At 39.1% G+C, this 11874-nt stretch overlaps 1 protein-coding gene across 1 annotated transcript in view; it reads right to left on the bottom strand.

The window, feature by feature from the left end:
* Positions 1–11874, bottom strand: part of TTC27 (tetratricopeptide repeat domain 27) — a 126976-nt gene that overhangs the window by 113003 nt on the left and 2099 nt on the right. The window contains exons 2-3 of the mRNA XM_005416251.2: positions 2961–3234; positions 23–148 (exon numbers count right to left, since the gene is read on the bottom strand). Coding sequence (XP_005416308.2) covers positions 23–148; positions 2961–3234 — 400 coding nt within the window. The remainder of the gene's footprint in view (positions 1–22; positions 149–2960; positions 3235–11874) is intronic.

Genomic DNA, 11874 nt, shown 5'->3' with positions numbered 1-11874 from the left:
GGCGTGAGGGGAGCGCGGGCACCGCCGTGGTCGGGGATGGCCCTGCGGCCCCCGGGACGGCCCTGAGCGCCAGGCAACAGCTTGTCAGGGAGCGGGGGTGGGCGCAGGCACGCGTACGTATCCCTATGGAATCTGGCTGGGCTATTCCCTGCGGAGAATCACCGAAGGGGTCAGGTTAGAAGGGAACACGGTGGGTCAGCTGGTCCAGCCTCCATCGTCCAAGCTCCCTCCTCAATCGGGGTCATCCCAGAGCACATGGCACAGGATTGCATCCAGACGGTTCTGGAGTGTCTCCAGTGGGGGAGACTCTACAGTTTCTTTGGGCAATCTGTTTCAGTGGTCAGTCACGCAGTAAAGAAGTTCTTCCTCACATTCCGCTGGAGCTTCCTGTGTTTCTGCCCTCTGCCTCCTGGCCCGTTGCTTGACCCCACTGAGCAGAGCCTGGCTCCTTCTCTTGACACCCTCCCTTCATATCTATACATCCTCTGTGGAGAATCCTCGGGGATCCCGGGCAGGCTATGTAGTGCAGATTCAAAATTTTAGCATAGTGCTGCTTATTGTTTCAAAGCAGGAAGTAGATAATCAAAATTTCTGACACAAGAGTTTTCAAAGAATAACCTTCATCTTTAACTTTTTTCTGAGAGTGTGAGAAAATTATCCATCTGAAATGTGCTACTGTGGTATCTGAACTAGCACATTTAATATCACCTTACAAGATACCTGTGCTGCTGTATTGATGCAGTACTTATCTTCTGCTGCAGGGGTTTTTTTTACCTAAAGCCTTTTGAAACAGATAATCTCTTTGTGTACTACCAAAAAAACCTGCTTACTGTAAAAGAAAGATTTTGTAAGCTCCAAGCAATTAATATTAGCATAGATTTATGATAATGATATTAGCAGTGGGCTGCTGTTTGTAAAAGTTGCTGTTACATGATTTTTAAACTGATCCTGAATTCTGTGTGCCAGCTCTCTGGTACTGCTGGGGAGAGAAGCAATTGTGTTATGTGCCATTTTTGAGCAGGAGTAGATTTGCTGTTTGAGGAGTGGGGAAAGGGGAGGAATTGTCAAGGAAAAACTGGCTCATTGGTATACCAGGATGAAAATTTGCAGGACTGCAAATTCTGCAATTCTAAGGAGCACATTTGATGCACCTGGTGAGAGGAGGGGAGATGCAAGGCTCCTATTGTGGAATTGTATCAGTTTTTCTTGCTTTGGCTCTGTCAGTTCTGCCAAGTTATATCCCACTAACCAGTTGGTCTCTGTGATCCATCATATTTAGGGTTACATCACCTTAGTTACAGTATCAGAAATTTCAAGCTCGTTGGAAGCTTGGGGGGCCCCGGTAGACATCAGCTAAATGTTCAAACTCTGTTCTTGGATTTTGCGGAGTTAATGCACAGGCCCTCACTGTCAGCAGGGTGGGTCCCTCAGCAGGCTCCCAGCATATTTACTGCTTTTCCAGTTTACAATTTAAAAACAGACTTGCAGTCTCCAGGTGACAAGGGCAGAAGAACAGCAATGGTTACACGGCTCCTAGCAGCTATCTCGGGCACAGGCACAGACGCGATGCTTGGAATGAATTGTGGCTGCTTCACTGCACTCACCAGCAGCTCTGCATCCCTCGGGTCCCTCTGACCACTTGGCCAACTTATGCTCTTTCTTCACCAAATCCCAAAGAACAAAATCACTGGGCAGTCAGTGAAGTAGAGGTAAAAAAAGCTACATTTCAAATGTGCTAAAATAAAAAAGGCTAGGGAATTCTTCTCTTCCTCACAACTTTATAAAGCAGTAACAATTAGGGCAGGCCACTGCACCACAGGAAAAGAAAGAGTGATTCAAACCACTCTTTGGGAATGTAAAATGAAGAGCATGGCCAGTGGCAAATAACCATGGACAGCTCTTCTCTGGTATTGTGACAGCTCTTCTAGAAGCTGACATTAATCTTCATTAATAATTTGAAAATACTATATATTAATATTACTGTATCTCTTTTCTTATGGTATCCAGGATGAATAAATGAGTAGAAAAAGAGGAAGTAGGTCTCCAGTAAATACTTATTCTATCTGTAAAATACAGCTTTAATATTTGAGGTGCAGTCTTCCCACTCATAATAGGTTAGTTTTCTAAAATTTAGCCATTTAGTAGAAAATCTATTGCCATTTCTGATGTCCATGGATAAGTATTTGCTGACCATTTTGCAAATGTTGCTCTGTTCTTTTTTTCTCCTTTTTTGTCACATCAGAATATATCTCATCTGAACTTTTAAAAAGTAGTCATTATCTTGTTAGCCGAAATTTGCTCTGCCTCAGCTACATAACATCTGTGAGTTTTCAGATGAAGAAACCAAAGCTTATGTGGAAATAATTCAATTTACTGTTCAACAAAAGAATTCAGAAATTACTCTTTCATTAAATGAGCACGTTATATCTGCCCAAGTTGACTTTTGCAAAGTATTTATTGCCTTCTTATATGAGCTCATACAGAAGCATTATTTTATGATGTCTATTTTTTTATACAGCAACATTTTCTCTTTTTGCTAGCTTCAAAAGGAGAGAAGAATTTAAAGTGAGATTTAAAATATATTAAATGGCTCTCATTAATTGGATTCTTTTTGGTAGTCTCAAGAAAGAAAGCCAAACAAAATTGGTTCCAGTCACACTGTATCACACATAAATTTTAGCTGAAACAGACAGACTATTTTATTAAAACTACATGATAATTTTAATCTCTTTAGTGCACTCACAAACATGATTATATTTTTGAACATAGGATGTGCGTGGTTACCTGTAAGCAGAAACATGTTTTTGAGTTTACCTCACATTGACTAAAAAGAGTGGATAGTTCTGGCTCTGGGGTACATTTGTGTCACAACCAGGTCACGGTGGCTGCAGTGCCCCTGCCAGGTCATCCCCGTGGGGCTGTGTTGGCACGAGGCTGCTGGGTTCATCCGAAACACGGACTGGGACAGGCAGCAAACAACGGGGGCATGATGATTTCCTGATCTGGAGATCCCAGCTGGATCCTTAACATATTGTCTGTCACCTGGGAAGAGTGAAGCTCTCGGATTTTGTCAGCACCAATTGTGCATGAAATCACTCGCAGTGATGCTTTTGATGTTGGGCCTCCAAAATTTGGGGCATCTCTGTGACTTTTGACTTCAGTAAGATTTGGTGCATGACTTAGGAAATAAGGACTATTGGCCATTCCTTGTTTATATGTAAGATTTGGTGAGTTCTGTGGATTAAATATAGCATGTCACGTTAATATAGAATATTCCATGTGAATCAGGAGAAAATACCATATACAGGTCTGTGACTATTTTTATAAAAATATAAAAAGCAGTTCTATTAATCTTTCTTAGATTCTTAAAAACATGAGCTGAAATGTTGCATTAAGCACTAATGCATTTGATGCAAGTTGGATTCCAGAATTGTTTTAGATCTACAGAATAGTCACCAAACTTAGATGTTACAATGTACCTTCAGTACACTTCTTCTAACTAACTAGCATGAGGGATTTAACAGTGGTATTGGCTTAAATGGTCTGTGTTGATTTGTAATGACAGGGACACAACAAGGAACATTCTGCTTGATGAGAAGAGTATGATCCGAAATCTTCCCGTTGCTCACAGCTTTGCCAAATAGCACAAATATCAAGTTTGATGTTTTCTATTTGGAAAACGTCCCTTAGCTTGGACTTCTAAGCAAACTAGGTGCAACTTCTCTCTACTTTTAAACACAGGCACAAAAATGTTTGTTCTTGTCTTTACTCTTTGAAATGTGTATTTTGGATGAGGAGGTATTTAGTGATTGGGAATATGGTGGCCTGTATGTCAGAGAAGTACTTTTTCCCATCTCAGTTTGAAATTGTGTAAGTAAAAATTCAGCATAGCTTTGCAGTGGGATAGAATTATAATCATAGAGGAACAGAACTTATGAGAACCAAATGTTAAGGCAGGAGGCCTCAAATTCTAGAAGTGTCTAGAAAAGACAGAAATCCAATTGTTCTAGTGAATTTAATTTGGACAATCACTTGTGCAATATTTATGAGAAGTTGATGTTTTATGGTAATTTCAAATGTTATTTTGGACAATATGGGACATCACTGTGGATTCTATTGGTTCTCTCAAGATTGGGGCAGGCAAAACTGACTGCAAATGTTAGAAGTTGCAAAGAAAAAGGTTCTAGTAAAATAAATAACTAGATTATAGTTGAGGGAAGTAGATGAAGAGAGACTATTCACCCTTAAAACACCAGTAGATCCCAATGTCCTTCAGCAACCAAAAACCTGCACTGAAATGATTTCTCATATTCTCTATAATGAGTTTCTCCCTAAACCTTTGAAACTACTAGCTTCTGTGAGGATTATCTGTCCTGGCAAGAACAACAATAAGATAAATGTTCTCGTTCAAAACCTGCCTCAACACGCTTGTCAATATTTACTATATATTTATAACTTGACACGGTGAAGGATTGATGAGATCATTACAGTGGATTAGGATGACTCATTTCCCTGTCCTCCATGACTGCTTCTGCTTAGCTCTTTACTTCTCCTGACTGCCCAAAGGAGAAACTCTGACGTGTTCTGAGCAGGCTTCCAGAGAGTTGGAAGAAATCCATTCTTTTACAGTCCTTGAAGATGTCCAAAGGATTCTTCTAACAAATTTTCTGTGTAAAACCAGCACTCAAGTGATTTCTCATTCATCTTGCAGTTGTTAATCATTAGACTCCACAAACATTAGGAAATCTGTGTCATTCACAATCTCTTACTTTCCCTGAGGAAAACTCTTAGTACAAATTAAATCAGGCTTTGACTTTCACTTCTGTACAATCTTTCAGATCCTGTGGTACAGTGAGTGGTGTCGTATTCCAGTCCTCTTCCAGGTTTCCTGTGGCTAGTAGGATGAAAATAACTTCCTATAGGTTTTCCAACTGTTCTCAGCAGCAGAATTATGCCTTACTTTTGTGGCTGTGGGAAATTCTTTCCTCTTTCTGATGTTGTAGGTTTAGGAACATTCTGGTAAGGTTATGACTAGAACTGCTTATGATGAGAAAGCACTTTTTATGGCTACTGTTTGCCTGAGCTCTGCTGATCTATTTATACATCCATTCTGTTCAAAGGCTGACTATAGCAATTATTAGAGAAAATAGATGAGGAAATAGTAAGGGATTAGCTCATGTCTACAGGTTAATTTTGTTCTGCCATGAAATCAGCTGTGGGGCATTGGGATCATACTTTGAACAGAAGAGTAAGAGAAAAACATCCATACTGTTCATTCATTCTCAACCTGTTCACCTGAAAGAAAGCAGTTGCTTTGGACTTACATTGTATCTCAGAGGAAGAGCTCTTCTTGTTTGGCTTTATGAGTAAAAAAAATATTAACAACTAAACGGTTCTGGGTTTTGGCCCTTATCTACTCCTAATTTTAGGATATTTGTCTGAATTGCCTAAGGCTCTTTTTCACTATATAGTACCTCTAGGTTTCCTGATAAAGAATGATCTGAAACAAATACTGATATTTTACTAAGGAGAAAAAGTTATCTAAATCCGGATTTGCAGTAACAAATTTAGAAAAGAAAATTAAAAAATCTTACAAGAAAGTTGTTAGAGACATAGGAGTCTATCAAAAGCTGGAGAACACTTTTTATCTTTGTATGGATTCACATACAGCAAAAATACGTTGGTGGTCTGACATCCCAGAGTGGCTTTGAATTGTCTGAATCACAGAACTGCATCACAATGACTCATTCTCCTTGCGTACTGACATCGCTGCTGGGAAAGAGCTGCTGCCTCTCCCTTGTAGCAATTGCAGTTGGCAATTGTTTCAAGTTTGTTTTCTCCTCCCAGTGAAGTTTCTGTCTTAACCGACATCTACAGTGGAGATGAAGAGAGGCCCTGTTGTGGGGATGCAGTAAGTCATTTATTGCTCTATTAGAAGCAGGTGTTCACTCCTCCAAATGGAAAAGGAAAATAAAATCCTACCTCCAGTTTCTAGGGATTTCGCTATAACTGAATTCCTTCCAATGCCAACACACAAGAGAATAACACAAGCAGAATGCTGTTTTGTGCCTTTCCTTTATAGATGTAACATCTAAACCCTTTTGAATAAAGATGCTAATCCTTTTAAAGCAATCTTGTCTACAGCCACCAAAAGAAAAGCCTTTCTAAAATAAGATGATTCGCCAGTGCTACAAATTCTTTGTATTCAGTTCCACTCAGCTCAGAACTATCCAGCCTGGGATGAAATGGTACTTATTCCATTTTGGGTTTTGCCACCATACATCAGTCCTAGACTAAGTGACCCAGAAGTGGCACACATAGCGGAGATCTTTCGCTGACTCTATGTTCTTCTAGTTTCTCTGGATGTAGATGAGGCATTGTGTTTTCAGGGTAGATCTCCAAATTGATGCTAAGGACAGGGAGAAGGGAACTCAATACATCCTTCTTCCAGAAATTGTGATGATTTCCACCCCCTCCCCCACCCATGCTTATCATCCTCTATAACCTTAGTGACATAGCAGGTGATCTGTCCTTCCACAAAGTCACTAGAATTTTGTTGCTTGCTGCATTTTTCACAAGGACTTTTCAGGTGAACGTTCATATTACTGCCAAATTCTTGTCAGCACACTTGGGCTAAGAGCATATGACTTAATGTCTGGCAAAAGTCCTACAGGATTTGCTTCTGAAAATTGATAAGCCCTCACAAGTTGAGGAGAGATCAGGCCAAAGAAGCATAATCAAGCGCTCTCCTGAATAAAATCATCCTTTCTTAGAACTTCCAAGGAATATATTTTGGGTCTCTGCTGCTACCTGTGTCTCGATAGTGCTCTTAGATCTTCTTGTCCAGACCTATTTTTCTTTTTTAACTCAGTGAAGCCATGTCTTGATTTTTCTTGCCCAGGAGATGGAAGCTTAGGTTTTTTATTCAGATTTTCCTTTGGAGCTGGCAGTAATTATAAGGCTGAGCTATAGATTCATCATTCCTATGCTGGATGATCACATGCCATCTTAACCTTCAATGCAGATAAACTTTGTAAAACTGTTTAATTTTTCCTTTTTTGTAACAAAGTAGGTTCTTTTTAGAACCTGTTTATATATTCTTTTTTCCACCAAGAGCTTTGTTGAAGTGATGAAATGTATTTTTCACTTATGCATTACATTTTAATGATTAATTTTTTTTTAATTGTTGAAATCAATAATAAATTCATTGAGGAAATTTTAAGCTAATATGCCATCACAGGATCTGTGCTCAGAAAGAAATAAATTCAGATTTCTTGACCCTTAGGAACAGGTCTATTTCTTTTGGTGTTTTTCCAACAATGGCTAAAGCATCAGGGAACCAGGAGGTTCTTTTGAATTCCTTCTTTCTTTCCTGTTAATCAGTAATTCTCAGTTTCTCTCTGTCTTCCTTGTCAAATTTTGATACTTTCTTTATGAACTAATGTGTTAAAAAAAAAGAGTCAGAAAAAAGGGAAGTTTTAGGGGAGTTCATGATAGTCTTCCCATTTGTAAAAAGTTGCTCTAAAAAAGACACACAGTGTTCAGCACACACTTGGACTTTTGTGGTCTTCTGATGCTGCAAGCATTGTCTGAATGGTCTCTGGATGAAGGCTTTTCCTTGTGATTTTGTCTCCTCTGAAGTTTGTCTCTGAGCCATGAATCCCCACGATATGAGATGGCTGCATTCACATTTGATGGCAATGAAATACACATTGCACAGGATATGCTGGTTTAACTTTCATCAGTACAGACCTTTCCTGGTCTGCTCCATTGAAGCTGCAGTCAGGAAAAGGGGGACAAGATCTGTCATGGATGGTTGTGACCTGATTAATAGATTTAAAACTGTGTCCCATTTGCAGTGCTGCTTAATCATACTCTAAGAGTTTTTAATGATTTTGGAAAAATTATTCAAAGCATTTAGTCAAAGGCTTCTCAAAAAAACCCCCAACAACTACAGTGAACCTTTTCTCCTCTTCTTCCTCTGCTGTTTTGGCTTGTTACCTCAGTCCTCACTCTGCACCCAGGCAGAGCCCTAAAATGAGTAATAGGTCTCATTGTGGGAGTGACGCCTGAATGACCTTAAAAAGAGGAGGCAGAATTACAGCTTTGATTGGAAATGGCTGCCTCTCTTTCTTGGTGTTTTTTTTTACAGTTATGTATTATTCAGTCTTAATGGTGTTCCATCTACTGAAATAATGCCTTATTACTTATCCATAAACTTAGCAATGTAAGCAGACACTGTGTGTTGCTTTCCTTCTTTTCTGTAGATAAGCATACTTTTTAATAGTTGAATTCAGTTTGCAGAGTTGACATTGAGACTGGCTGGCATGGAGACAGATTCTGATAGCATCACAGCATGTTACAGGTCAGGACTTAATTTAGTCTGGCTTCTAGTGTGGATGGATTCTCCTGTAATGTCAGCTTTCTGCTCCTGACATAGAATAATAGCCAGTTCTATTTACATCTCATTTTCAAGTCACAAAATTCCTGCTAGTGCCAAAAAGACAAAAAAGGCACAAGATAAAAGATAGTGCCCTTCCTATACTTCACTTGTTTCTGGAAGAATGGAGGTGATGTTGGGGACTTTAGTCCCACTCTCTTAAAAATAAATAAAGGTAAGATAAGGCTTTTATCCCTAAGCCACCTAATTAGTGTAGCAATACACATTTGTTACGTTGTGCAGTCCTCCAGTTTCTGACTAAGAATGGTTAGGGTTGGAAGGGCCCTTAAAGATCATTGAGTTGCAACACCATGACCACAGGTCACCTTCCACTAGACCAGGTTCCTCAGGGCCTCATCCAATCTGGTCTTGAACATTTCTTATTTAAATGAATTGCTTGCTAAATTTCTGAACTTAAAGGAATCTGCTTCAGGTATTTAGTGTGTGAAACCTGAGTTTTGCAGAGCCTATTGGTCCTTGTTAGAGTGGTTACACGAGCCTATATTTATAAGCAATATTGTCTCTTTTTTGGTTTTAATTGTGTTTTTCTCCTTCTTCTAGTTCCTTACCTTTGCTTGCAATGATATTTTTCTCCCTTAAGGTCCTTCTTGACAAAATAACAAAATGCATTTTCTGTGTGCACGTGTGTCTCTCTCAGTTAATAAGCCATGCTGTCCTCCATTTCTGGCAGTCAGGTTTCTGCTGTTTCCAGGTTTATAATCACTTATTTGGGAGCTTTGCTGCTGGTTTTGTTTTGTAGTATTTGTATTATCTTCTCCTTACTGCTTACTGGGTCTTGAGCTTTATACACATGAGATCTTCAATCACCATTTTTTGGCATCTTAACATCTTGAATTAATTTAAGCAGATGAAAGAGATCAATAGGTAAGGTTTTAAATATCCTTGATAGCCAGATGCTCCTATATTTCACATGCAGAAATCTTCCATCTGCTGTCAGGTTGACAAATGAAGCGAGTTTGAATGTGTCCCCTGTTTACTTTAATGGCTGAGCATTCAGAGATTCCAAATTCTGTCTTCTGTCTCTGCATGGAAGTGCATGGGCCTAACTACAGGAAAGCTTCATGTTTATTATGTAGTACATATCTGATATAGATATTTAAAATAGTTAATTCAAATAGTTATTTTACAAAAAAAATTTAAGTAACTTCAGACAAATTCCAAATGCAGAATCTTTTAACTGCTTCAGACTTGCACAAGTGGCACTAGGGAGAGGCAGATGAGAAGCTTATTTCAGTAGCTGACTTTTGAACTCTGGAATTGACAATGTGTTCCTTTGTCACCTGTGTTCCCTAGCATTATTTCTTGAATTCGATATGAAGTTGCTATAAATCAAAACTTTGTTACCTTGGCATGTACAGAGATATTTCAGTTGGTCTTAGATATTATTGCATTATTACAACCTTTTTAAAAGGAGCTTAAAAGCATCTATAGTAGGTACTCTGTTGTCCCATAGCATTTATGTAGTAACTGGGCTCAAACTACACACCCTGTCCTGGTGTAGGAAGGTCCCACACCTGGAATGTACAGAGTATGTGTTGTCACTCTGTCAAGCCTAGTATTTGTTGACACACAAGTTGCTGTAAGACAGCACGTGATAGCAAACTTTAAAAGACATTATAAACTAATCTTATCATCATACTACTAGATCAGTGGTTATCAAATTCAATACCTAGATACCATAAAGATTTTATTGTTGCTTAATGACTTAGAAATAGAAAAAGAAGTGAATCCCATGGGTCTAAGCACAGCCAAAACCTCTGCCAGCATCCAATTTGGAAAGATGCCATTTAGCCTCCAGGAAAAAGGCCTGCCAGCAGCTTGGACTAAGAACGTTCACACTCACTGCCTAAATAAATGGGCAGTAGACTTCAGACTCTATTGGATGATGGTGACACATAAAAATATATTAACCAACCCTAATAATGAGATAATGCCAACATCTTAGTCCTCCATGTGGCAGAAAATAAAGAGAACACTTCACATAAGGGGGCAAAAAGAAGCTCTCCAACTCCTTTAGTACTGTCCTTATTAGCCTGATTTCCTAGGGAAAACCAGTCTTTGCAGTCTTATCTCAGTGACTGCCCTCAGTTAAGACACTCAGAAGGCACTGGCATCATTCAGCCAAACTTAACAGAGACAAAACTTGCCTCTAAGGTTATTAAGTTTTTTCTAGGTTTGTGAAAACTCTGGATAGATAAGGGGAAGAGAAAGATAACAGTCACAATTTGGATGCTGCGTGAAAACTTTTGTATTATTATGTAAGAAAGAACTCAACCTTATGAGGGTAAGGGGTGTGGGAGAGAGGAACATTAAAGGCCCTGAGAACAGAAAAAGCTTCAGCTGTAGCCTGCAGTCAGCCAGGGCACGAATCAGTTGGAGACCATACTCATGAAGCCTTCTGTACACAAAACTCCTGATTTTAGTTATGGCACCATGATCCTTAACATTACTGCTTACAGCACCATGCATTTGGAAAGCTATCAGACAATAGAGTACCTACTACAGATGTTTTTAAGCTTGTTTACTTCTCCCAGTAAATTTTTCTGTCTCTTAAATTCTCTTTGCATAACACAGGCCTATCACTTTTTTCCTGTGTCATAGCACCCATGCTACATCTCTGCTAAACTCTGCTGCCTGTGGCAATGCAAGCCACTGTCATAATTCACTTTTGTCCTGTATTTCAGTTAGTGGTATAACTTCATTTTACAGCCAGCTTACATTTCAATCTTCTCTTCATCAATAAAAGTGTGCACCTTAAAATCTCCAAATTCCAGTTCTAAACCAGGATTTTTTTCTATAAGTTATGCTGGTGTTTTCTAGGGAAGAAGAGGAAGATGATTCTGGTGTACAGTGATTTTCTTTGTAAAGTTCTTCTGTCTTAGTGATTGTGGTTTTAATCATTGTCAACATGCCCCAAACTTTCTAACATGAGGAATGCTTTGCTACAGGTTACTAGCACAGTTCTGAAAGAAAAAAATTCTAAAAGAATAATAGCTAAAGTGAAGATGTGAGAGGGAGAGATGAAAGAGAAAGGCTTGACATTTTCTCTGTTGAGTCAGATTTGCCAAAATCCTTGGACTGCAAAGTTGACAATGATTTTCTTTTGGCATCTTCTTAATTTCACTTGGGATGGAATATATATTCTTACTGAAATACCATTGAGTGGCAACAGGACTTAATAGGGGTGTATGAGTAAGATGTGTACCATCATAAAAAAAAAACGGAAAAAATGAAATAGTCCCATGAAACACCCTCACCACACCTGCCTTTGGCAAAGGACAGCTGGATGTTGACATTAAATTCTGTATATTTCAATGAAACCGCAATTTAGTGCTACCACAGGGGCACTTTCATGGCAGTTCCCAGCTGCTTTCCTCTCACATGTAACGCTTCCTTTGGACATAGAAACAGCT

The sequence above is a fragment of the Geospiza fortis genome, unplaced genomic scaffold (assembly GCF_000277835.1).
Source record: "Geospiza fortis unplaced genomic scaffold, GeoFor_1.0 scaffold41, whole genome shotgun sequence".
Taxonomy (NCBI): domain Eukaryota; kingdom Metazoa; phylum Chordata; class Aves; order Passeriformes; family Thraupidae; genus Geospiza; species Geospiza fortis.
Note: the sequence above shows the minus strand (reverse complement) of the source record. Positions and strands in the feature narration are given on the sequence as shown.